The 26,652-nt window shown below is 33.6% G+C and overlaps 3 protein-coding genes across 4 annotated transcripts; all 3 read left to right on the forward strand.

Moving 5' to 3' along the window:
- Window positions 1-37: 37 nt before the first annotated feature.
- Window positions 38-3,671, forward strand: LOC132194783 (uncharacterized). Its single transcript, XM_059616278.1, has 10 exons — window positions 38-337; window positions 391-495; window positions 547-683; window positions 887-1,223; window positions 1,934-1,971; window positions 2,023-2,058; window positions 2,580-2,703; window positions 2,764-2,858; window positions 2,915-2,939; window positions 2,999-3,671. The coding sequence occupies exons 1-10, from the start codon at window positions 253-255 to the stop codon at window positions 3,055-3,057; spliced, it is 1,041 nt and encodes a 346-aa protein (XP_059472261.1). The 5' UTR covers window positions 38-252; the 3' UTR covers window positions 3,058-3,671.
- Window positions 3,672-3,910: 239 nt separating this feature from the next.
- Window positions 3,911-9,467, forward strand: LOC132194746 (uncharacterized). The gene is made up of 12 exons (XM_059616226.1): window positions 3,911-4,171; window positions 4,250-4,286; window positions 5,680-5,978; window positions 6,151-6,253; window positions 6,414-6,436; window positions 6,490-6,525; window positions 6,585-6,714; window positions 7,150-7,244; window positions 7,302-7,332; window positions 8,337-8,644; window positions 9,079-9,172; window positions 9,232-9,467. The coding sequence occupies exons 1-12, from the start codon at window positions 4,121-4,123 to the stop codon at window positions 9,399-9,401; spliced, it is 1,377 nt and encodes a 458-aa protein (XP_059472209.1). The 5' UTR covers window positions 3,911-4,120; the 3' UTR covers window positions 9,402-9,467.
- A 2,085-nt stretch (window positions 9,468-11,552) lies between these two features.
- LOC132194790 (protein tipE) lies at window positions 11,553-21,122 on the forward strand. Of its 2 annotated transcripts, none has more exons than XM_059616288.1 (5): window positions 11,553-11,640; window positions 12,606-13,029; window positions 19,165-19,310; window positions 19,466-19,636; window positions 20,626-21,122. In XM_059616288.1, exons 2-5 carry the CDS (start codon window positions 12,652-12,654, stop codon window positions 20,714-20,716), a joined length of 786 nt encoding a protein of 261 aa, XP_059472271.1. In that variant the 5' UTR covers window positions 11,553-11,640; window positions 12,606-12,651; the 3' UTR covers window positions 20,717-21,122. The 2 variants fall into 2 exon arrangements, with proteins under 2 accessions (XP_059472271.1, XP_059472272.1); XM_059616289.1 differs by lacking the exon at window positions 20,626-21,122 and adding an exon at window positions 19,858-19,906.
- Window positions 21,123-26,652: the final 5,530 nt, after the last annotated feature.

The following is a 26,652-nucleotide window of genomic DNA, read 5'->3' on the forward strand; positions in this document are numbered from 1 at the left end:
AATTTGTTTATGAGCATGAAATTCTCAATGTTTTGTATTCATCATTGACGGATGTGACGTCCAATATATGAGTGAATCGCCCTTGCCATGTGTCCTCTCGCCACATTTTGCGACCGTCCTACTTTCGATCTACGCGCCTACTTTTCAGCTACAGGACTTCAATTCTGTTTAAACAACAATGCCTTTCGAGCAGCCTTGGTTTTTTCGGAAATGAGTGGCGCGACCGATTGCAAGTGAATTTTTTTTTTAAACATGGCCGAGGAAAAGATCAAGTACCGCTGGTTGTTTGCTTCATTTGGACTCCTGACGGTCGTTTACCTGCTAAGCGAGTACATAAGTGAGCGAAATAAAACATTCATGATTTGTTTTTAATGCTGTCAAATTTGGCAGTTTACAAAGTTGACGTTCTTTTGGAAGAAAACTTTGAGGACTTCAGAGACAATTTGGAATTTTACACAGATGAGGAGGGCGAAGAAAATCCGTTTATCGATAGAGGTTTTGTTTTGTTCAAATGAAAATCATATTAAAAAATTCATAAATAATTAGTTATTTCGAAGGAAAAAACTGAAGTGAATAGCACAATAATTAAAACTCTGCTGGGTTTATTAGCTAGAGAAAAAAGACAGTCGCCGTCGACAATACCGGTAATTCCAGGCTTCGTCTGCACTGCGGATTTATTTAAGGTATTATTATTATTATATTTAAAAATAATAGTTATTTATAATAATCAGGACGATGGTTCTGGATAATTTATTCCACCATTTAAATTGCATGTTAGGTTAAATTTGGCCGTTTAGAGCTTTTGGATCGCACTCAATGTGGATCAATCTAAAATTATTATTATTATTATTTTTGTATAAAGTCTCTATTTTTAATATTTTTCTAGAAAGTCGATCCTTGTTGCCCGACGCCGGTCTTTTTAAAAGAGTCGGAATTGCAGAACTGCAATCGGCGCCGTTTCGCGCGCTCTGCAAATGAATCGTCGAGCAAGAATCTGAGCCAATCTGAAATTGAACTCGGCTACGACCAAGGCGTTGAGTACGATTATTACGATCCTGAGCAATTTGCCGAGGAGAAAAACGAGAGCCAAGGACGGCCTGGTCCCCATGGGGCTCCTTCCTATTACTTCCGGTGGTCACCGGTGCGAATTATTCAGGTGCCGCAGAGGAGGTACTCGGCGAACAGGGCCAGTCAAAGAGCTCAAGCACAAACGAATCTACAGGGTAATAAAATTTGAAATTCTTATGTGATAATTAATTCTTTCTGTGTTTAAAGAAAATGGTTCAATCAAGAATGCAAATAGAAACTTAAGTTGGAAAACAATAAAAGCTATATTTTAGTCCTTTTTCTGGCAAAATATCGTGTTAGCTGTCAATTAATTTTTTTTTAAATAGCTGATTTTTCCAACTTGCACCCATAATGAAAAAATTCGCTTAATTAATTACTCCAAATTATAGCTTTTATTGCCATAGGAGTTAAAATCACACACTTTTTTACAGTAATAAAATATAAATTTTTTGACCTTTTATGTCTCGCAAACAGAAATATTGAATGTTTTGATTGCAACTCGAATCGAAGCAGCTGAAATTCTCCAGGGTGCAATTTTTGAGCAGAACATCTGCAGATTTTTGAGCGGCACTTCTCACTCAGCACCTCGGCATTCCCATCACGTCGCACAAACGGCAAACGCCAATCGATGATATTTTTGCCCGAAAAATGGGAAAGCACGCACTTTTATTATTTTGCGGTCCCGTGCCGCGCAAACCGTCTCTCTCCGTTGACTATAAAAGATTTCGCTCCTTCACCCAGGGGGCTATTACAGAGAACATACGCCGCCGCGGCTCAAGTGTGCTAGATCGCACGTGTTGCCCCTCGCGTCTGCAAAAAAACACGTCGTTTTACACTCACACAAAAAAAAATGCTCTGATTTCAGCTGCCATCATTGGTCGCAAAACATCCACAAGACAAATAGTAAGAAATGCCGTTTTTTTTTATTTTCCATCTTTCATGATACGTGTGTAGTGCATGGTGGACTGCATGTTTCGGACTCTCAAATGGGTAACATAATTTTGATAATTTTTTTTACCAATCATATTAATTTAATAAAAATCTGAAATTATTCAAAATCTAAAACTGTTGCTAACTAATTCTATGAAATCTAAGACGAAAAATTTTACAAAATTTGATATTATTTAAATATAATTGTTGAAAGAACTTGAATATTTATTTTGCAAAATTAATGTTCATTTGATTATATAATTTATTGACAGCTTTGAACTCACAATCAGAGCATAGAAATTTTACCAACAAATTATTACTGTTATTGTTGTTTATTCTTCACAAATCAAGTCAAATGAGTAAAAAATGAATTAAAATTAAGAAAAGCAATAATTTAACACAATAATATTGGTAATTAACAAAATATTGCTTTTTGTTGATTTAATAAATCTATTCCTTTTTCATTGTGACAAAAATATTTTATTGGAAATTTATTTTAACCATGATATCTGAATGATTGATTTTTCAAATTTAACGGATTCGATATTCCATTTTTCAAGTCTGCATCGAATTTCTTGCAGATTTCCCAGGAGAACTCGCTGAACGTGGATTTAATGTTCGCCGCAATGACTGCCATGGTGCCCACCGCCTGGGGTACATTGTTGGCGTCCGCGAAAACGGACTGTGCCAGTGTCACCGCAGGAGGTGCCCGCTCAAAACGACATTTGATTTTCTAATAACCCGTTTCGAATTTTATTTCTGCAGGAGGAATGATCGAGAACGTTTTGGACGCAAACCGAAAGGTTTGCCTCGTGGCTCCGATCAAGTTAATGCGCTGCATCAAGAGATATCTCATCGCGGTACTTTTTTTTCTTCATTTGTTCAAAAATAGTTTTATTTTATTGTTTCATAATAGAACTGTCCTTCCCTCTTGGATTCAGGTATTAATTATTATTTAAAACAATCGATCAAAATTAAAATATTTAATCTAATGATGCAGGTTCTTTGTGCACGGCCAACACAAACGTTCTCCGACAATGTGATGTTTTAGCCGTGTGATGCGTCTGATATCAAACCACCAAAAATTACTTCAATCTCAAATCAATCAAAAAATCCATGACTCGTTGCTAACTGAGTACAAACTTTTTATATTCTCAAATAAATTACGATAGTGTATGAAATTAAACATAAGTTACAATTTTTACATAATTAAAATTAATTTCTTGGCTTCTTCAAAAAGAAGAAATTCCAGCGCAAACATTCAAAGTAAAAGCCAAGTCCGCAGAAGGTTAAAAGTCTCACTCAAAATTGTACAATGTAAGGAAAATGGTAAATTTATATTTGCTTCATTTTCCAGCTTACTTAAATTTAATAAAAATGTGTAATTTATTTTAGTTATTTATCAGGCAATGAGAAAAGTCAGAAGTGGAAAAATTTCCGAATCCTATTTGCTTATAGAGTAAAATAAGAATAAATAATTGCACGTGGAAATTAAAGATTTAAACAAATTAAAATTTACATTGTTGAATATTTTTAAAATTTAAAAATTAAATCCGTATTTCGTCTCAGTGTATAAGACTTTGTATTAAAAAGAATATTTTTTTTTTAATATCAGTGTAGAAAATGTAAGACGATGAGAAAGAAAAAGCTATCGATTACGATTATCCTGCAGAACACAGCAAGTAAACCAGAAATTTTTCATTTTCATTAATTATCATTGCTTTATTTATTGCATTATTTAGATAATTTTGTATGATGAAAAAACAAAATTTGTAAAATAAACTTGATTTTGGTTTAATGCAAAATTTTATATTTTTTATTGAAAAAAATACAAAAATGTTTTGAATATTTTCCGCGTCAGCCCACGCCTTCGCAACGGACTGTCCGGAAGTGTGCCAGTGACAAAATGAAATGGGGGCACCACACAAATACAAGGACGTTTTTCACAACTGTCACAATATACACGGGAGCGCGTCCATGCGAAAATAAGTTGTGCGCGCGTCGAACAAACGCGGCGCCAGTTTACCAGCCCCATTAAAACGCGATTATTTACTCTTCACTTTCGCACTGAAGGCTGGAAAAATGTGTGTGCACGCGAAATAAATCCGCGTAATGCCTGTGAATGATGCGAGCCGGGAGCGCCGTTTTGGTCGTCGCGACGATCCTCGTCCAGGTATTGCATTATCAAGACGCCCTGTCGGCGCAAAATTCAATATCACAGAGCGCACTATGGATTTATTCTCGAACGCAGGTTGCGCCGATGCTGACTGCCGAGCTTGTAAATAATGGTCAGTATATATGGTCGGTCAGTGCGCCTAGAAATTTCCATTCCTCCTCTTCCACCGATGAATTATACACACATATTCAGAGAAATTATATAATTATCACGATTTTCGTATTTCATTTTCATAAATTTAAATTTTTTGACTGACAAAAGTCCAGAGAATTAATTAGAAAATGCGCGTAAATGAAGTTAATCAGGGAAACCTTAAGATTGCATAGAACTTAACAAAAAAATTCCAGAAAATTGTTTTGGACCAAATTGACATAAGCTATAAGCTCAAAAAGTTTTCTAAACTAGAGTGAAAGCCATATATGTTTGCAAAACTTTAGACCGTACTTAATAACTCTGTCATTTTTTTTTTTTGCAAAGATAATTTCTTAAACGGAAAAAACTTTGCAATCGTAACTCAAAGAGAAGGAGCTCTAGAAAAATCTGAAATGTTTTGTTTTAAATTGATGCAGCTGTCAGATCTTTGGAATTGGTTTAAATTTGATAATTTTCAAAGATTATTTGGATTTTATTTAAACTATCAGCACTGAAGTAAATTGCAAATTGTAAGAATTAAGTGATTTAAATTCTATGGCATTTTTTTTTTATAATTCTAAATATTCAAGCAAGTTAAGCACAACCATAATCATGCAGATCAGAGACTTAGTCTTGGCCTTACGAATTAAAAAAAAACTCCTTCCAGAACTTCCTTTTAATTTTTTTCCTTATTTTCTTATTACCAAAATTTATTGCTTCTTTATTATGTTCACATAAGCATTATGTCTAAATTCAATCGATTTTATTTTTATTTTTTATCATTTACTGCAGTTTGGCTATCAATTTAATCTTTACGGCCTCTCTGGTAAAGGCCTCGCGGTGGAATCGTTTCAATATTCAGCAGTGCGCCCAACGATGGGCGCATATCAAATTTATTGGAAAATTGATTTTTCGTCCGGCGCTGGATCAAAGAATCGGTTTCCCTCTGGGCGAGGCGCGCATGAATAAATAAAAATCTTTCAGTGTTATAGGGTGGAATATTCATAACAACTCACAATAATGCCTGATTTGAATAACAATGAGCGAGGATTTTGCCATAAAAAGTTTACCACGTTGTTCTACATCAGTTACAAAAGAGAGTTCCGAGAATCGAATGCAGGTCAAATAAAAAATTTAAACTCGAAATATTTCACTGTCTATTTTGTAGGTTCTCCTGATAATATTTACAATTTATTCAAAAGGAAACTCAATACTAAACAATTTATGATTTTATTTCCAACTCCTTAAAAAGTGCTTTCATTTTCAACATTACGTCCTCAACTGTAGAAATTTCATTATTTTCGTTTAAATTTAGATTTTTTGGTTAATTCACTTTATTTACATTTATTTTTTTTAATTATTTTTATTCGAAGTACAAAAGAAAGAGGAGCGGATCGGCGGCTTTGGTCGCGGCGTCGGGCAACTCGATGTCTCGTTAGGGTTGCACCCTTCGCTTTTGAAAGAGTTGCCGTTCTACCAGCAACAGGACAAGATATCTCTGTCGGATGATGATCGGTCGACCGACCTAAGTACTCCGCAGTATGTTCAAAATGATCAGCAGGAGCAACGCGTCGACACTAATGGGTCCCTAAAGAGGAACTACGAGACGCCTGCTCAGCAAGTGCAGGTTCTCGAAGAAAAGGGCTACGACTGCACCGCAATTTTGATGGAAGTAAGATTTAAGATTTAAAATTTTATAATATTGCTGAGCAGAGTAAATATTATATCGGAGGGTTTTTTTTTTGAAAGTTGAAAGGGTCTGAAAAGTTCTGGTTTTAACTTTCCTTTTTAATTTGCCAAACATCAATATTAATGAGCACAATATCTTTGTGTGTTTGCTGAAGAGGCTGAACAAAAGGTGTTGTCGTCTGCCTGTGTTGGTGCCTCGCAGCATGATCGATAATTGCACAATCAGAGACGACGTTTCGCCTGAATACAGCAAGCGGTGTACGTGAGCATTTCCGAATTGCGTGCGACCGCCTTAACGTTTCCGTTTGCATGTGATGCGTAAATGTGATTGAGTGGCTGAGAGTCCCGAATAATCAGTGGGCGAAGAAGAAGAAAAAAACAATTATTGTATATTAAAAATAACTTTTTCCTTTTACAGTTAAGGTCAGGAGAGGACCGAGAGTAATTTTTGCGTTGAGATTTTTCTGAATAATTTATTGAAAAGTATTTTAAAGTGCTTGTACGATTGTGCGTTCCGAGAATTGAATCTGGTGAGAAAAATGGAAAGAATTAAAATTATTAAAATAAAAAAAAACTTTGTAAATATCAGATGTCGGACGACGGGACTGCTCTGGACATTTTGCAAATCACGGCGAGCCTTGAAAACTCCTCCACTAGTTCATGGAAACGCGAGTCAATCAGAGAGTGGATTATTCAATGCAACGACGACATTGCGAAACGTGAGAGTTTCTCCTTTTTTTATCGGCTATGTATACTTCCGGCAAAAAGATACCAGTCTTGCGACTGTGCTTATTTCACTCTGAAAACTTTGAGCATTTAATTATTTTATAATTTTTATACGATTTCTCCCTTGTATTAATTTTTAGTTGCATTCTTAATTTGAAGGGAAATACACGACCATAAAATACAGAAAACAAGAAAAATTTGGCAAAAAATGCATAAAACAATATAATTATAATTTATAACAAGTTTAATTAGAAGAAACTGAATAATATAATTTTAAGTTTAAAAATTTTACAATTTAACTAACCATATTTTCTCAATGAATCTGAAATTTTTGACAAAAAGGTATATACTGATTATTTTTTTTACAATTCGATTTGAAACGAAAACCGAATAAATTATTCGATTTTAAAAACATATTTCAATTCCAGTTGTTCAGACAAAAATTTTGAACTCCCTCTCTGGCGAAAACTGCAGCGTTTTGCCGTGGGTGATGTTGAAATGCATGAAGAAGAAACTATTCAACGTAAACATTCACATCTTGTGATGGCGAATGACTTTGTTTTTGAAAACACTGTTTCAGGCCTGCCCAGATGCGGAAATCATAAACAGGGGTAAGAGCACAAGATTTCCCCGCGAGATAAATAAATCCCGTCAACCCCGCTCCCACTCGTCATGCTGATGCAACAAAAAAAATGTTATTTTTTATTTTGCATTGCACCAAATCGATTTTTGGCTTTTATTGCGCCTGCATAATGTTATTTCTCTTGAGGCGCGCGGCGTGATTCAGGGAGAGTGGTTTGGGATCGACGAGAAAAATAATACATAAAATTTTAGAGGATTCAGAAGGGGGGAATGACATAATTTGCTAGATATAATAAGGAATAAGGATCTTATGCATTCAAATCGTTTAATTATAAACATAAAAAAATTTAAATTGGGAATTAGCCTAACTTCAAAAAAGTACTATACACTAGCAATTACAAATATTGTATATGCAATTGCAGTCATGTTTATATAATTTGTAAAAAAATGTTAATTTTCTTCACATATCGTCATATTCCTGATGAAAGAAAGATAAAAATATTTTAAACTTATTAGTAAACTGTTAAAATATAAATAATTATTATAATATTTAATAAAATAATTTAAAATTTTTAAATTTTTTTTAACATATATAAATTATAAAGTAAAGCTTAATTTATATTTTATTTATTTAAATTATATCAAAATAAAAGTTTCATTGTCAATAGAAAGTTTTAAGGCTTTTAAGATTCTTTCAAAGGAACGAATCCATTAAAACAATCAAAAGCAGAATTAGCATTAGTTTTCTCATCATTATGGAAAATAGAATTAATCAATTAAAATTGCAGTTTTTATTTATATACAATTAATTAACAATTTATATTAAACTAAAAACGGAAAGACAAATTAATTAGGGAAAAGTTTCCTTTGAAGTTCTCTAGGAAGACAATCAAGAACGTAGAAATAAATTCATATCTCTCCGAGGTCTCTAATCTTAAATCAGCTTTGGTTGTGTCAGGTTGTGCAAAATTGAGCCACAAGACACGCCCAAAGACTTTTGAGTTGGGGTTTTGTACTCACTCATTTCTGGCAGATAACGACTGCTCCAAGGACATGCAGCGTCTGCAAGGGTGCAATCCCTTCACCCTCACCAACACGAGTCAAGTGAAGCCGGCCAGCAGACCGGAAACGCCGGCTAACGATGCGTTTGAACTGCTGAAGCCGCAAACACCAGCCCCGAACGCCTCCTCCACAACCTCCCCTCCCTTGAGCACCAAGTTGCAGGATCGCAGGTTCGATGTCAGGAGGACGACGCCGACGAGAAACCAGCAAAGTTCCGAAAAGGAAATCAGCAGTAGAAGAAATAAATATGGAGCCAACTCTGATCAGGAACGGGATCAGGTGAGAGGTTTCAAATTTTGGTGGTAACAATAATTTTGGGGTGAAAAGGGGGTGCATTTCCTTATTAATAGTCCCATAAATTGTTAATTAAAGATCAACTTTTTTCATTTTCATTAAAGATCAGTAAAATACACTTATTTATAATTATTCTACTTAAATTTGGTTTCGTTTTATTAAAATTTTTAAATAGGTTGATACTTAAATATAAAAACCTGAGATATATGGCTTGAAAATAAAAATTTTAAGCTCAAATTTAAGTATACAAGCCTAAAAATCATGTCAAAGTGTAGATTTTGTTAACTTTTAGTTTCAAATAAGAACTTTTTTATTTTAATAAAAGCAATTTATCTCATAAAGACAAGCCCCGTTTTTCACTTGACGAAAATCTCCTCGAGATCTTCGCTACAAATTAATGTGTATTCTGATATTCACAGGACCGAGATAATTTTAGATCAGGACAAAGAAATGACATTTCTTCAAGAAAAGTTAAAATCAAAGATGTCATCCAAAGAGATGAAGTTGAAAACAGTAATTTATATTGTCCTTATAATTTACTTCTTAAATTGTGTGATGAAAATCAATTTCAGTCGGAAGTAAAAATGGTCGAATGAAAAGTAAGCCTGGTTCCAGAAGAGCACAAAACTCGGATATTGATGAATCGGAGAACAGGGAGGAGCTGATTTTTAGTCCCAGTAGCACCGAAGCCCACGAAAAAGTCGTCAAGCCCAGATCACCACTCAAATTTCACTCTTTATAAAAAAAACACATTTATTTTCATGCAAAATTACATTTCTTCGATAAAAAAATTTAATCCCATGTTTATAAATGCATTAAATATTTTGTAACAAGTTTTAAATATTTGAATTTTTATTTAAATCAGTAAAATACAAAGTTGGAAAGCTTTTCAGATCAGAGATATTTGAGGTGGAAGAGAATTTTCATGCAAAGGCTCGGCTCGGCAATAAAAGGGGCAAATTATGCAACCGGCTCGACATTGCAGCTCGACAGATTGCCTTTAGGAGGAAGGCGGGCGGCGGTGCTCTGGGAATTCTCGCAACTTTGGCGAAATTAAAATGACCGGCCGCGGCGCGTTCTCGGAAAATGGAGCCATCTGCTGAATGTTGCGATCGCGGTTTTCTGTGGAAAAACGAGGCGCGTCGAAAAAGAGCAAATTCCTTCGTGCGCCCGTAACATTTTACCACCTCTTTCCGCTTAATGTGCATTGCGCCAATTTGTTTGCAGAATTCGCTCGTTTTCAGGTCGGTGGCGACAAAACACCGCTTCTCTCTGCTTTTTCAGTCAACCAGAGTCATTATAACAGCAAGAAAATTTCCATCTCGAGACTGCAGCTGCTTTCACTTGAGAAAATATGCATCGCGTCTTTTGAGGTGACCTAAATCTTCAAAATCCTTCATTATTTCCACCGAGACGTTTGGGTTTTTACACCAGGCATTGCATACCTCATGGCGTTTATCATAATTTCTGCAAAAATAATTCATCCTTGCGTTCAATTATTTTTTATGTATACAGACTATTTATCGTTCACATTAACTTTGAATATTTAAATCAAGCTTGTGAAACAAAATATTTTATTAAGATTATTTAGAATTTAATGAAATTTTTATGTAGACGTTTTAAATTCCAAATCACAATTTTTCAAGCTCTACATATTTTTAATTCTAACTTTTTTATAACCAAAAATTAATTAGATGAATCAAATTATAGAGATGCAACAAAACGTCATTAACCAGGTTGTTATTTCCTTCTCACTTAATTTTTGCATTTATTCTGCAATAATTAAAAGTTGCTGCATGAACTGAAACTACCAAAGAGCGTTTTGTAATAAAAAAAACAACCTTTGTTTTAATTTTCAGAGCGAAAAATGAAATGCTGCGTTGGTTTGCCATTCATGCGTACATTTCTAATTATGAGTCCGGATTTTTTTTTTTGAGCTTTGAAATGGCTGCAGTTACGCTCAGCATTACACGTGAAGTGCTTAATTGTATGTGGAACACGTAATTGCAGCGGCCAGCATTTTATGACATGAAATATGTATATAAACATTCTATTTATTCATTCAATTATTTTCTTTTCGATTCCATGACTCCTATGATCTCGTCTAATCTTTCAATGCATGTCAATTTTGTACCATAAAACGTGAGATCGGAAATTATTTATTAATTAAAGTTTTATTATTCAATTATCAACCAATATTTATATATTAAAATTATAAAAGTAGATAGTAGAATACCCAAAATTTTAAACAACTTAGTGAATATTGCTATTTATTCCAAAATTAAAAATTAAAAAAAATAAAAATTAATCGATAAAATTAAAGTTATTTGATAAAATAATATAATGAAAAAAAAACATTAATTAAACTACTGTTCATTCTTTTAATTTAATACATTTTCTCTTAAAAGTTTATTTTTGGGACCTTGTCTGTCTTAAAATTTGGAATGAATATCAATTTGGAAGTTTTAAAAGCTGAATATAATTTCATTTCTGCGTGGTCATGAAGCCAAATTAAAAGTTTCGTACCGTATTCAAGTGACAGACCCTGCTGTTTTCCACTCTCTCACAATTAACGAGAAGAAACAAAAGGGGGGTTCAAGGTCAAAGAAAAAAAAATCATTGCTCTCGTCAAGAGCGGCGGCGGCAGCGGCGAATTCATTTCTCGCTTTGATCGCGGCCGAGCACATACACACATTTGCAACTTGTGCGAAAAAGAAGAAGCAGCAGCCACCCCCGCCGACAGTCCGTCCACCCCCGGCAGCAGCGGGGGAGGAGGTGGAGCGCGACACACCGGCTCGCAGCGCCCCCGCTAGTTCGCCCTTAAAAAGGCAGATAGATCCGCCCGACGGCTCAGTCGAGGACGGGTCGCCAACCCGCACAGCCCCCAGGCAATGCCCCGCCATTTGCCGCCCCCGATTCAACTGTCCCCGATGCCTGTGACCCTCTGACCGCCCCACGGATACTCTCTGCACATTTTCCAGGTAAGCTTTGCTATGTTTCATCATAAATCATAATTTTTATGCAAAATTATAGAATTGATTAAATTATTTGAATATAAATTTATTATTGTTTTTTTTTATTTAATTATTTTAAGCATGTGTAAATTAAGAGTACATAAATTTAAGAGCGACATTAATGTCATATGTTGATGAATTTTCATATATTTTGTAAGAGTTTATTGAAAATTAATAGTCTTATCAATTGGAATATGTTAGTATTAATTTGAAAATTTTAAAATAATATTTTATAGATTGTTTTTTTCCAGATATAAAAATACAATAATTAAATCAAATAACAATATTTTTGCATCTAGGTAAAATTTGAATTATTTGTAAGATGTTTAAGAATTAATTATAACTTTACTATATAAAATTTTAACAAAAATTATTATATTTTAACTTGTTATATAATAAAACGATAAGCCTTGATTTTTAAATTTAAATTTTATATTTTATTAAAATAATTTTTAATTATTTATTTTGACAAACATTATTTATTTTTAAATAAAATTTATTTATTTTACTAAAAAAGTGTATATTATATTGAAATGTATGATTTGATAATAAATAACAAACTTCTCAGCTATGCATTTTATGACAATTTGACGTTAACCTTGCAGGTCATTCATCTGAACGTTTTGAGTCGTCGTAATTTAATATCTGATCATAATGTCAAGCTGTGTTTATGAAAAAAAATTAACAATGAAATTATTTGTTTAAATTCAACTCTACTCTTTTTTAATTGTTATCTCTTGTCTCTTTGTATTCCGTTATAAATAATTTTAATTTTCTATGATTAGATTGATTGTAGAACTTTATTTAAGATAGTGAAAAAAAACAATATTGTAATATTAAATGAAATTTCAATTTAAGATGTTTCAGATAAAAAAAAAAAACTGCTTGTGATAAGACTTGTTTTTACGGAATATTATGATGTTTTTCTTCAGGGGATGGTGATTTGCTTCAAATGATTTGCTGAGGGGCTGGAAGGAAATGCACGGGAGCAGTTCCGAGTTGCTGCTGGACCGGCCCCGCAAGGCCCCGGAGCCGCCGCCGCCCCCGGCGCCGGTGCGCACCTGCATGGAGCGGCTCAAGTTCTATGTGACCTCGGCGATGGCCATGACCGTCAGCGGCGGCTTCGCGGCCCTCCTCTTCCTGGTGCCGCTCTACGTCGACCCGGCCGTCTCCACCCTCATGTCCGACTTTGACCCTGAGCCGGTCACCTGCGAGACCTCGCAGGTCGAGTACCTCGCCGGCATCGGCAACTGCACGTGGAGCTCGTGCCGCGAGGGCTGCACCTCCGACCTCTACAAGTGCACCCACGTGTCTGTCGTCTACACGCCCAACCAAAATTTCTCCGACGAACGACGGGTGAGTCATCAAACTCATCAATTTTCTGATCAAAATAACAAACAAACATTTTTACTGGTCTAACAGCAATTTTCAAATAATTTCTGTCGACAATTAAGTACATTTTTTACTTTTTCTCTTTAACTTTTTTGAACCGGTTGGATTAATAATAAAAATTATTGAGCTTTGTCTCAAGATGAATGAAGTCTGAACATCTGAACCTTGAGAAAGCTAATCAAATGATCATTTTAAACCAAAAAAGTCGGTTTTTTATAGTTATTTTGTGTGTGAAGTCTATTCAGTAATTACCGTTTTGTTACTTAAAATCAAATAATTTTTTTACGTTTTTTAAAGTACTAATCTTTGAGGCGATTATATCAGTTTTTTCGTTCAATTAATATATTTTTTCCTTTAGAAAACAAAGTTTTTTTTATCAATATAAGTGAGTCAGTGAAGTAGTTTTAAATAATAAAAAAAAAAACACCCATTAAAATAATGAAATAAGCATTAATAAACTAATTATTTTTTTTTTTTTTACATGTATATCTTAAAATGTCGATTGATGAATGATTGATTGTGTGTAATTTTTATAAATTTTCAATCCATCAATAATGCCATGTGCAATAAAATTAAAAAATATTGAATCTCTATAAATTCACGGAATTAACCGTAACAAAAATGCATTTAGTTGCGGATTCAAAGATCAGATCATAAAAACAAAAATTGATGATGCTAGAATTGAATGAAACAACTTTTTTGTACCAAATGTATCTCAAAAACACGTTTCATTGTTTAAATTAAGTTTTCTGGATCGATATCATGTGAATTTTACTAATTTTAGTTTCAAAGTTAATTCATTCATTTTTGAACAAACGAGATCATCATTTGAAGAAATATACATAAAATATGTTTGATTGATATTTTTGTTTTGCTACAATTTTTTTTTTTATATTCGCCCGAGCAACGACAAACGGGAAGTGCTTTTACGAGGCGGTAAAGATTTGTTTGCGTACAAAAGTAGAGGTTTCGTGTTTGCCAAAAAGCGCACATGTTGTCACAGGCGCAAATTTTGCAGTACACGGCACACATTAATATCAACGCTAGGTGTTGCTCCCATAAAAGGCGGAACATCAACACGCCGACGACAATTTTATTGTTTTACACAGATCGTGCATTACGCCTGTTTATTATTTTTGCGCGAAATGCAATTACATGTTTAAAGCTGCTGTTTGCTATTTCAACTCAAATATAATTTAACTCTCTCGTCTGCTAGATACATTTTCTATTTAAATATTGAGTTTATATTTCAATTAATTTATTCTCTCGCAACAAGTCAAACAGAAACGGAAAAGTCACATTGGGAGAGAATTGGCAGCCAGCTCTGGTAAACAAACTCATAAAACCTACTTGTCAAGCTGGAAAGTAGAAAAAAAAAATATAAAAGGACATTTTGTGTTTGAAAAGCAAACGAATTATTTTTCATAATTATATACCAATTTCATACTAATTTTAAATAATTTTTAAAACTAACATCTCAATATTTAATCTTGTGCATGCACAGTGAAAATTTTGTTACCATAACCTTGGTAACATCAACCTAAGTTAGCATGTATTTAATATGTTATAAATTTAGTTTTAAGTAAATCTCATTGCACTAATTTTCTTGCCTTTGATTTCTTTGAAAGCATCAAAAAATTTTTATTAAAATAAATTCTATAAAAATTGTTAATTAATTAAACTCATATTGGCAAAAATATAAATAAAATATATGTATTTTTGCACACATTTACGTACATAATATTTATTTTTATTTAAACTTTAATCAATTATCAAGAGTTATCAAGCCAACCTTCTATTTTTTGGGTAGGGGTTGTACAAATATTATGGCATCAGATTATTATTACGATTTAATTTGAAACTTTAACTCTAACCCTTTTGCCCGTCCAACCTTTCCAAGGTCAACGTGGGTTAAAAGACGCATGTTCTTTCCTTTCAGAAGCGTCCGCTTTAATTCCGAACGCGTTTGGTTATTCGAAACAGGTGTGTCCGCAGTCAATCTCGGCAGTCGGAAAGATCGTTAGATAGTCCGTCGGGCGAATAATTAGTAGCTGGACACTGAGAGAGAGAGAGAGAGAGAGAGAGAGAGAGAGAGAGAGAGAGAGAGAGAGACACGCGTGTGCACGTAAAGGATAATAAATAACTGACTGTCTGCCGAGTTCGAATCACGCACACCCCATTTCAAAAAATCTAGAAAAAAAGCAGCAACAACAACACACCGGTGTCGCACGTTGCTTTGCTGCTGCCTAATGGATTGGAAACGTGGCAAAAACAATGAACTGGCCAAAAAGCGTCGTTTTTGTTTGTTTAAGGTGCGAAATAATTGTGCTTTTTGCGTCAGTTGTGCGCGTCGTTAAATGTTGTTGCTATCCTATTTCATGCTCTCGTTTTAATGACGGGTCGCTTCCGGTCATTTCCATAGAAACGCGCGCCTACTTTTAATAATGCGCGTCAACTTTTAATATATTTGATCCTGAATGGAATGGAAACGAGGTGACACGCTTTCAAATAGTGCATTTTTTAAGCATGTGGAAATTATTTTTTTTATTTAGTCTGTAGTGACTTAACATTTTTGGAGCAAAACCAAATTGGCTAAAATTGTGCAACGAGGAGGTCGTGATATTAAAACTATAAAAATGATTTCACCTTAAATGGAGTTTGTAATTGGATTTTAAATATGAGATTTAATTTTTGATTACGAGCTTTGAGAAAATCATCAGGTCTCGCAATTGATTAAAATATTTGTTTGTTTTCTCATTGGATCAACAAAAACTATATAAAAATTATCATCTAAATTAATTATGCTGTTTGGTTTACGTTGTCTCCCATTTTAGAGATTTTGCAAATCAATTTTTAGTTGAACAAGTCAAAAAACAACTTTGAAAAATAGTTAAAAAAAAAAATGCTGCAGCATTTTGAAACTTATAAAATCTGACTAACTATTCACCACCAATAATGAAGCGTAGAAAAAAATTATTCTCAACCAGTAAGTATTGGATTTATGCTTAATCAATATTGAAAATTATGATGCTCTCATTTAGGATTTTTAATTAAAAACTCCTCTAAAAAATTCAATAAGGAATTTTCCGCAGGGCTCAAATTCTGCACGCGGAATTCCACTTCTATTGAAGCCTTACAAAGTTGAGCCTGAGGTGAAAAATTAAATTTTTAATTAAAAGCTCATAAAATAGCTCGTTTTTTTTTACAAAAATCTCAAGAAAGTTTATTTAAATTCAAATATTTTAAGAACAGGTTAGTGTAAAAACCCTTCGCACAATTTATTTCTGTAGTTCTCAGAAATAATTTCACCACTACTGAACTTTCTTTCCTGCATATATGTATGTGTTTATTCACAGTATGTAGGGGTTCTTCGGAGTGGAGAGTTGCGACATGTGCCCTGATGAAAGTACGCTCGCGGGGTGCTATGCCCTGTTCAAAAGTTTTCGTCTGGGCAATTTCTTTGAAACAGAGCAAGAGAGTGGAGAAACTTTTGAATTAGTTCGGTTCGCGCAGCAGCAGTTGAATTCTCTCGCGCGCCTCAAGCGTGTCCGTGTAATTCGGTTTGCCGTCGGAGATAAATTATTAATTTTTATATTTAGCTGAGTGGTGGAGTCAAAAGCCGCCTCTCATTAGCGATAGGGGCCGCCTATTGATTTATCAATGCGGCACTAAATAAGAGAAAAGAAAACATTTTATCTTTAAAAAGACTTGCGAAAAATTCTCTATTCCTCCACGAAAGCGACTAATTTTAATATAAATTTTTGTTTAAAAATCCCAGTTGATTTTTAAGCAAAATTTTTGCATACTATATTTAAAATTCTGAAAACCAAATCTACACTCCAGAATAATTTAATTTTTTAAGAGATCTGATATTTATGGTCGAATAGGTGATTTAATTAAAATGCGTCATCAATAAGCGTTCAGCAGAGAGGCAAATGTCTTTGTTCCTGACATAATGCACATTGTCTTGTAGGCACATATTATATTAATAAATTAAATTTCGGTTTAAGATCTATTGTTAAACAATGATGGCAATAATTTTCATGAAAAAATTTGATTTATTTTCAAAATGTAATGAAATCATTAAAATATTATTTTAAGTATATCAATACATTTCAAAAATAATTAAAAAAATGTATTAAAAGTAAAAAAAAAATATATTATAAAAGGGTTTTTTGTTTGCATGCAATCTCAGCCTGCATGCAATCGTGCATGCAATCTCAGCCTGCATGCAATCGTGCATGCATTCTCAGCCTGCATGCAATCTGAGCCTGCATGCAATCTCAGCCTGCATGCAATCTCAGCCTGCATGCAATCTCAGCCTGCATGCAATCGTGCATGCAATCTCAGCCTGCATGCAATCTGAGCCTGCATGCAATCTCAGCCTGCATGCAATCTCCGCCTGCATGCAATTTCAGCCTGCATGCAATCTCAGCCTGCATGCAATCTGAGCCTGAATGCGTGTTTAACAAGTCCTAAACAATGTTTAATGTCAGTTGCACACATATATTTTGAATCAGAATAATTATCTTCGTTGGCAAAATTGATTCATTAAATTTTAAAAAAGTCAGCAATAAGCTTTTTTCACTATTAGCTTCTTAGCCTTGGCCGGTAAAGTGGGTAGATTTTTCTTTCAATTCTCGAGGGAACGCGAGGAGGAAAGAAAAGTTGCCGCGAAATTGCCCGCCTCGAGATGGATTGTTGTAATATTGCGTCGCTGCCATTATTGTGGCTGCCGAGTTTCATCCTCTCTCTGCACAATGAAAGGGATTTTTTCCTTCACTCGCAGGCAGATTCGCGCATTCTTCGCAGATTTTCCTCCGGCTTCAATAATTTGCCCCTTGTGTTCCGCTGCTATCTCTTGCCGACGGCGACGCGCCGTAAAAAACTCATTTGACTTCGTATGCGCGCCTCTTCGTCGCACCGTTAGTGTTAAAGTGTAACATTGATACTTATCGTCTCTGTGTGTTTGAACTTCTTAGCATTTTTCACTTTAAAAAAACGTTGACGAAAAAGCCCTGCAGCAAAAATAAAGTTTTTTATGAAGTGATCATTGTGCTTGTTGACTTACAAGTTGAATTTGTAACTGATTCAAGTTTCTTAAGAAAAATAAATTTTAATTGTTTGCTTATTTGTCAATTTGCTTAAATAATTTTAAACTTGTAAAAGAAAAAAATGTTTTGAAAAAAATAAATTAATTTTAGAATTAATTTATTTTATTTTATTTACAAAGTTTGTTAAAATAGTGACAATTAAATTTCCTTACACAGCAGGCCTTGAAAAAGATCGACCTTTAGAATTAATATCTTTAACGATTTGCCATAAATTAGAGGATAAATTTTTATTGAAAACCACGATGGAAAATTAGTTATTAGTTATTGGTTATATTTAAAACAAATTTTTAAAAGAGGCCTGATAACAAGGGCCAGTTTTTTTTCAAGTTGCTCTTATTTTAAATAGTTTATAGTAAAAAAAGATATATAATAAAAATTTAGGTCATCTGCAGTTATTTTAAGTTTGGATCTAAGGTTTTTAAGTGCCTATTGGGTCCGTGTCCTTTTATTTTCCATGTTATCTCTTTTCCGGTTTTAATTTTTTATTTTGTTCAATTTTGCATATTGAAACAATTTTTCTCAGTAATGTTTAATCACGTAGCAAATAATGTAAAAATCAGATAGCATTGATTCGACTCCAGCCAAAATACTCGCAGTGTATATTTGTTTTTGAAGTGATTCCAAAATTAGCTGCTTTTGAGTAAATAAACTTGTAACTAGCAAAAAACATTTCTTTGTGACTCATTGATTTAAAAGTAAATGCGGATTAACAGAATTACTTATTAAAAAAAATTGCAAAGCGAAAGAATCTACCAAAATAAATCTGTTAACACTGCATTTCTCCATCATTTAATAATTGTTCAGTCTCGGTTCTTTTTATTTGTAAAGCAATTTCCATCAATCACTTCATTCATCGCCCGGCTCTTCTCCATTCAATACCATTGATGCCAATTTTAGCCCTCGCTCTCGGTGGGGAGCATCACAATTAAACACACAAAAGTCGGCGCTTCTTTTCAATTCTGATCCAAAACCGTGTGAGTTTCAGGTGGAGGCCACCCTGCTGGTGAACATCAAAGGCTGTGGATATCCGCCTGAAGTGCAGTGCTCGCGCTTCTGGGAACTCTACGCCAGGGAAGGTGCCAAGTTCGACTGTCACTACTCGCGAAAGAACGCCTCTCTTGTTATGCCAAGGTATTTTTATTTCGTCCACTTTAATTATTCATGAAATAAAATGAAATGATGAAAAGTAAAATTATATTAAATTTGGTAGACAACAATTAATTTTTGTATTAATAATGAGTTCACAAAGTTGAATTGATTTGGGATTTTTCTGGGTTTTTTTGCAGTTACGATCGCGAGGAACACATCGACACAATCCTCCACTACTTTCTTGTGCCATTTGCAGTGACCTCCATAGCCTCGGTGTGTCTGTGTGTCCTCCACTGCGACTGCCGGTGCTCAAGAAAGAGCACCGCGCCGTTGAAGAGACCTCACAATAAGCTTCCCACAAATCCAAGGTATGCATTTTTTATTGTCTTGCCAATACATTTTTATATTTAAGCAACAATTTTTGATGGTTCATTCCTTTTAATTGTAAATAATTTTCGTGAAAACAAGATTTTTAATCAGAAAAAGTTAAGTCTTATTTTTAAATTATTTAAAAAAAAATCGTACCTATTGATTTTCACTGGTTAATTTGGGATTAATTTTTCATTTCAATTATATTTTAACAACGCAGGTTTGTTTACATGAAGCGGTAATTTGTATACCATGTAAATCAATCAACACTTCCTACTTTACCGGTTCTTTCAATTTAAAATTGGTGAGTTAATCTTGAAAAAATTAATTGTAATTTGGAGTCAAGTAAAGTATCTTATCGCTTTATTTATTGCTAGAATCTATATTGATTAATAATATAAAGAGTTAAATTAAATTAGTACATATTTTTCTTCTGTTCAATAGCCAAAAGTTGTTTACATTAATTTATTTTTAAGGTTAAATTAGCTATTAAATGTCCTGGGTTAAGTATTTGTATTATTCTTCAAGGGATAAATTTTGAATGTCTCGAGAAGTAAAATAAATTGAGGATTTTTTTTAATCTTCTTTTTTAAATTTTCTCCGACGGCTTAATGATTTTTCTGACTCAAATGAATTCTTTCTATGCAATTTGTGTTTTACTCAATGTTTTTGATGAGTTTTACTTGCTGACATTTTAATTTTAGTAAATGGAACGCATTTTAAATTACATACAAAGAGTCTTTCTTGTTTAAACAGGAAAAGTCGTTTTTGGTTTTACATATTTTGAATAAATAAAAAAAAAATATCAAAAATTTATATTTTGACTATTTTGAGTGTATCAATGAAGCCGACGGTTTTAAAATGTTTTGAGCATCACCATTGAGAAATTTACAATCCTTTAACAATCAAAAATAATTACTGGACGCTGCCTTTAAATTTTTCTTCCACATATTTAAAAAAGAAAAATGTGATTCTTGCCATGTTCCAGCGATATCACCATATCGCGAGTGGAAACAATCACTCCGCGAGGCGACGACGACGAAGAGTTGACAATATCAAGTTCCATCAGGCCGCTCTGACAACGGGACGACACCATGGACAGTCACCTGGCGCGCTCGACGTGCAGCAGCGAACTGTGAGTGCCATGGTGTTGGGCAAAATTAGTCGTGAATTTTGGACTTTTACATTCCGGTGCTATCACGAGAAAAACGAAGCGGCTCCCTTACGCAGCCGGAGCCGAAATTTGCCTTAAAATCGATGACGAAATAAATAACAATGCGAGATTTTACTCTGGTCAATTTTTGACAACTGGTCGTAAAAATAACTATAAAAGGCAAACATAAATGAAACCTTCGTTTTTAATTTCAATTTAATACTTCAACAATGAACAAGGATTATATTTCGCTAAAATTTACCCCTCCTTTTATTTATTGATTAGGGCATTGAAATAGTATTCAAAACGTGAAAATGCAATGTTAAATATAATTAAGAAAATGGAGATTCAATTTAAAAATATTTTATAATATAAAAATTGAAAATTCAAGTGTGCCTGAAACAAGCCAAAATCAACACTATGAACTTTGTTTGATTTTTAAAATCCTTCATTAAATACATGTTTTGAGCTCAAAATTTCCAAAGGTTTAAAATTACATTTTATTTAAAAAAAGAAATACAAAATTAAAAAATAGTTAAAACCACAAAATTTGTACCAAACATTTATTATATTAGATTTATTTTTTATCAGGTAATGTAATAAAACAATATTTTTTTATTTTCATTTTATTTTTCTCTGTGTGACATTTTATTTTGTAATGCGAATTCTTAAAGGTAAAGAAAAATGAAACGTTGACCTAAATTAATGTAGAACCAATTTACTTACAAATCCATAGTCAACTCATTATTTAATTTATAGGGTAAATTTTAGCGAAATATAATCTTGTTGTTCCTTATTTGGTTCGGGTGTATTGATTATTGCATAATTATATTATATGATAAAATTAAAAAAAAAATCATAGTGTTTGCTTGGAAAAGAACACATTCGGCCAGCAAATTTTGACGCAATTCTATAATTATATTAAAAATAGCAGTGCACAGCTGAGTAGGGTGCTTCCGACCTAGGGTTAGTGTTTTTTCTATAGAATTGAGCTCCACTTAAAATACCATGTATTTAATCGATTCGTTATTGTAATACAGATAATGGATCGTGTTTGCAGATAATAGATGCTTGTTTTCTTTCGTTCGGCCACATGCGATGAGAATAAACAATTCTGTTTGATCGTAATAAATTTCTCCGATTAAAAGAGCGAAACTTTTCACTTGCAGCTTTTACTAGTTGCTGTGGAACTTGTACAGCTCGTTGCCCTCTTTAATTGCGAAATACACACCACTTTTCATTGTCAGACGTCTTACAAGTGCAATAAAAACAGATGGATAAAAAAAAAACTGTGGCAGTGAATTGTATTATAAAAAAATCTTCTGCAGCTCGTCATTTTAGATTGTGTATGATCAATCAAATCAAATGCTCACTCGATGTAAATAAAAAAGCGAATTACCGTGCTGCAGTGTATTATGTCAATGGTAATTAATTGTAATCGTCTATGACGCCGTTTGTATATATAAAAAAAAATATTGTATTTACACACCCCTTGATAGCATTTCGAGCGAAATCTACATTTACCACGCGCGGTCGATTTTTGCATAATATTTAAATATAATGCCTTCAATATGATATAAACATGTGAGAGTCTCGGTTATCTGAATTTAACAGAAATAAAATGATGCAAACACGCAGAGATAGCGTTTGATAGAAATCGGGTGCGGCGCATTTTAACTAGAGGGTAGTTTGTCTGTTTCCGAGTGATATATCTGATAAAAAAAAATCAATTTGAATCGAAAGAGGGCTTGTAAAAGTGCCGCTGACAAATAATGGGACACAAAAATATTAAGTTGGACAATACTGAAATCACCAAATATTCTGGACACAGTGACTTTACAAATCAGAAAAATTAATTTGAATGGTAACACTCAAGGTGGATTTCATGAAAGATTGAAACCGGGCGAACCTCGTTGCAAAGAAAAAATGAAAAAAATAAAGGACATCTGACCCCAAAGGTGACCTGCGGTCTGCTGGTACTTTAAAACCTAGGGTTTTGTCGTGTCCCAACTAAAACCAACAATAAGTGGGAGGAATAATAAAAAATTAAAAATAAAATGGGAGAATTTAATTTTAATAAACAAAATTAAGTTGTCCTTTCTTTTTTTCATTTTTTCTTTGCAGGTTCGTCCGGTTTCAATCTTTCAGAAAAATTAATGTTTTAACATAATTTGGGACTGCTTTTTTGCTTCCAATAAATTAAAATTTGTTAAATATGAAGGGGATATTACAATACGCAGTTGTTGATTAGTTGTGCTACAAAAATTATAAAAAGACCATGGTTTTTTTTTCTTCTGCTGAAGTCTCAGTTATTATATAATTAGAAATAATAAACAGCAGTTTTAATAATAATTACTGAAAAAAAATACAAGTATTTATCATAATTAGAATAAATAATTATCATATATTATAGCTTTTAAAAATTATTAACACTTTAAAGTTGTTAATATGTTTTTTTTTTAAATTTCTGTATTTAATAATTATATTTTTAAATTTTATTCATTTAGCAATTTCATTGTGTTTTCGCATTGAAGAAAACATTTTTAATTTGGGTTCCCTAATTTAATATTATACATTTTTACACATCACCAGAATCAGCATTGTGAATATTAATTCCAAAACTTCAAGACTTTGAACTTCCTCGGATGAATTTATCTTACATGATCTTACAATTAAAAGTAATTCGAAATATGATAACTTATATTAGATAAAGGTATCAGATTCATTCACTTCTTTAATTTGTTGCCCTGACAGGCTGCTGATTTAAAATTAACTCATGCTTAAGATGCAAAACTAAACAATAAAAATTAAAATAAAAATCCTAAAATTTCACATGAAATATCTTCTCAAAATTATTATCCAATCCAAATTGCCAAAATAAGTATCCTTTTACCAAATTTGTGTGGAAAAGAAAGGTTATTTTGCTTCAATATCGCACGAAAATAAGCAAAAACTGTGACAAATCAGTGATATATAATATCTAAACCCCTTAATTTTCCCACGTTCACGTTGAGACCAGAGGCACGTGATATGATTATTATGATTTTGAGGTCACTGTGGCCAGCGGGGTCGGGAAAGGGGCGATACAATTCGGAACAAAGCTGCAAACAAACAAACAAACACGCGCTGCTGAATCCATGTTACGTATGTGCCTAGCTGTGTGAGAGAGTGCCGAGGGTATGATACATTAATTATGCACCCGCCGCCGGGTTAGCGGTGGTAGCGAGTTGTGTTGTGGGGGTGACTTTGTTGAGTCTGGCAGCATCCCGGCCGTTGCCTTGGCCGCCTTCTGCGGTCGTGGGTGCTCTGAACTACTAAATTGCATTTCGCACTCGCCGCAAACTCAGTTTCAATCTCTCGCCACCTTCTCCCAACGCAGTTAACCCAAATTAATGCCAAGATCCGACCGACACGAGACACACGTTTAATCTTGTGATTGCCAACCGCGCGCGCTCTCTGTTTTAATTAAGTGTCCGTCTATTAATTCAATTCTCATTTTGTGTCACGCATTTCTTGGATGTCAACGGCAAGAAAGTGAAGCAAAGTTTTCCAATTTCTTCCGAAACCAAGCGTGAGGTAATCATTAAGTTAAATTTTATATTTATCTCAATAGACTTGCAAATTCTAATGGTAAAAAATTAAAATAAAAAATTCATTTTTTTAAACATTTTTACATTTTACTCTGACAATTTAATTTCTCGTTCCAAAATTATAATGAAAAATGAAAAGAGATTTTGATCAGTGTAAATTGCGCAATTTTCATCCGTAATTTTGATACAAATGGATAACGTGCCTCATCAGGCATCGAAAACGTTATGTTTCTGATAAGTTCAGTGAGTTTTAATTCTAAAATTTAGTCGCCATGTAAATTAATATGTTCAGCTAACTTATTTTCTGTTGATTTGAATACATTTTCTATATAATCGATCCTCTTAATTTTATCAACCTTCAACCCTGGTGTTGATTTTTCCTGATCAAAACTAATTATTCTGAAAAGTCGGTTTATAAAAATTATTCCTATTTTTCCATCAGTTTATCTGGTTTTAAATGCACGGTCATAGATTTTTGTTATGCCTTTGTTCGTCTGTAAAGAGTAAAACCTATTAGAATTTGCTCTTCTCTCTCTTTATCCAAAACTTTTATTATTCTATCAAAAGAGATTTCAATAAAAAGTTGTTACCTCTATGGTATATTTTTTGCTTCTCTTCGCAATTTTCTACATTTCACCAGTTGAATTTGATTTCAAAACGTTTTTGTGTATAAAGTATAAATTATGGAAAAAGATCGTATGTGTAGCAATTTAGAAAGGCCCCGTTTTGAAATCACCGCCTTTGATCGCGAGAGTTTTTGCGAGAGAGCTTTTGTGAAACAGAAAGCGAGGCTATCATCACTTTCCATGATATCGAAAACCGACTCACAAACTCACGTCATATTTTTGTACTTTTGGACGCGACAAAAATCTGGAGACTCAACTTTGAACTGTAGAGAGACCGCTTATGCTTTGATATGTTAAATAGTATTTATTTCCAAAAAAAAACTTCAATTTAGGCAAATAATTGAAAATTTATTTGTTAAAAATCAAAATTGAAACGCGAATGATTCATTTTTGCACCAATTTGACGCGTTCAGCACGCTGGTCGTGACTGAACTTTTGAGTCTAGATTATATATAACGCCGAATTACAAAACTGCATGATCTAGTAAGAAAAATATAGTATGTTGCAAAGTCGTGAAAGCTATTTGATTGTATTCTCGCAACTAGTGAGAGGAAGTTTGTTTTGTCGAGAGAAAAAATGTTAAATTCATAAAAATTTGTATCTTCTTATACTACGAGGTTGATTAACGCATGATGATAACGTGACCGCAACCCTTATTAATCTCGTTATTAATATGATAATTATATAAATAAAAGGCAGCTGAGAAATGCTGATTAGACCATACAACAGCTGAGCAAATCGTCTTATTTCCACACTTCCCATCCTCGTTAGACAAATTGAAAGTAAACAGAGGCACGTGCAGAGTCTGTTCAAGCTCAACACAATAATCTTGAGAATATAAGTATTTCTTTAGGGTGAAACTAGGTTATATCTTCATAATAGCAATTTTTTAATAAAAAATTAACACCTGCTACAAATCAATTTTATGAAAATTATTGAAAAATGATTTACATAATTAATATGATTGTAATAAATTAGCATAAATTTACTTATAAGGTTTATGTATATCGGTGTAGATTGCATTGTTAATTAATAGCCAAATAAATGTCACTCCAGTGAATTATCCTGCCTGAAAGTGACAGCTGAGAAATTGACCTTGTCATGAAATCATTAAATATTTTTTTGTGTATCGTAAATCACACTCAAGCACGAAAGCTAGACATCATAGTAGTACTTCCTTAATTCTAAATTGATGCAAGATGATAAAAATCAATTCGACGAGCGAGAAAACTGGAGCAGTGCGGAGTGAGAAAAAGAGTTTAGGGCTAAAAATTCCCTCGAGGATCATCATCCTTTGTCTCGTGGGTTAAAAATAGAAGTCTGATTTGAATTCCAAATTCCCAAGAGCCAAGCAAGGGTGGCGGCAGAGGTTTGGCCCAATAAGCAAAGGCCATTATGCAGCTCAAAGGGCAGAAGAAAGAGAGGAAAATTCTGCTGTCAGGGGTGTGTGTATAATTGAGCATCCAGCAGCATTTATTGTGCAAGAGTCACGCCGGGTGGAAAACATGAGATATTATCGATCCCGGAACAGCACCTTAGGCTCCGCACCCACTACTAAGTCGTCCGTCTCTGCGACGACTAAACTCTCTGATCTATTTCTTCTTAAAGGACCCCTTCATTTGCATTCTTATTATTTAAATGTGGGG

This window comes from Neocloeon triangulifer, unplaced genomic scaffold (genome assembly GCF_031216515.1).
Source record: "Neocloeon triangulifer isolate White Clay Creek 2 clone unplaced genomic scaffold, ASM3121651v1 ptg000008l, whole genome shotgun sequence".
Taxonomy (NCBI): Eukaryota; Metazoa; Arthropoda; class Insecta; order Ephemeroptera; family Baetidae; genus Neocloeon; species Neocloeon triangulifer.

Excerpts from the sequence above, each read along its gene's own strand:
- LOC132194746 (XM_059616226.1), top strand. The coding sequence starts at position 4,121 with ATGATGCGAGCCGGGAGCGCCGTTTTGGTCGTCGCGACGATCCTCGTC. Across the intron at positions 6,715-7,149 it reads CAACGACGACATTGCGAAAC|TTGTTCAGACAAAAATTTTG; the intron begins GTGAGAGTTTCT and ends TTTCAATTCCAG. Across the intron at positions 7,333-8,336 it reads TGCGGAAATCATAAACAGGG|ATAACGACTGCTCCAAGGAC; the intron begins GTAAGAGCACAA and ends CATTTCTGGCAG.
- LOC132194783 (XM_059616278.1), top strand. The coding sequence starts at position 253 with ATGGCCGAGGAAAAGATCAAGTACCGCTGGTTGTTTGCTTCATTTGGA. Across the intron at positions 338-390 it reads CCTGCTAAGCGAGTACATAA|TTTACAAAGTTGACGTTCTT; the intron begins GTGAGCGAAATA and ends CAAATTTGGCAG. Across the intron at positions 1,972-2,022 it reads AAACATCCACAAGACAAATA|TGCATGGTGGACTGCATGTT; the intron begins GTAAGAAATGCC and ends ATACGTGTGTAG.
- LOC132194790 (XM_059616288.1), top strand. The coding sequence starts at position 12,652 with ATGCACGGGAGCAGTTCCGAGTTGCTGCTGGACCGGCCCCGCAAGGCC. Across the intron at positions 19,311-19,465 it reads GCCTCTCTTGTTATGCCAAG|TTACGATCGCGAGGAACACA; the intron begins GTATTTTTATTT and ends GTTTTTTTGCAG. Across the intron at positions 19,637-20,625 it reads AAGCTTCCCACAAATCCAAG|CGATATCACCATATCGCGAG; the intron begins GTATGCATTTTT and ends GCCATGTTCCAG.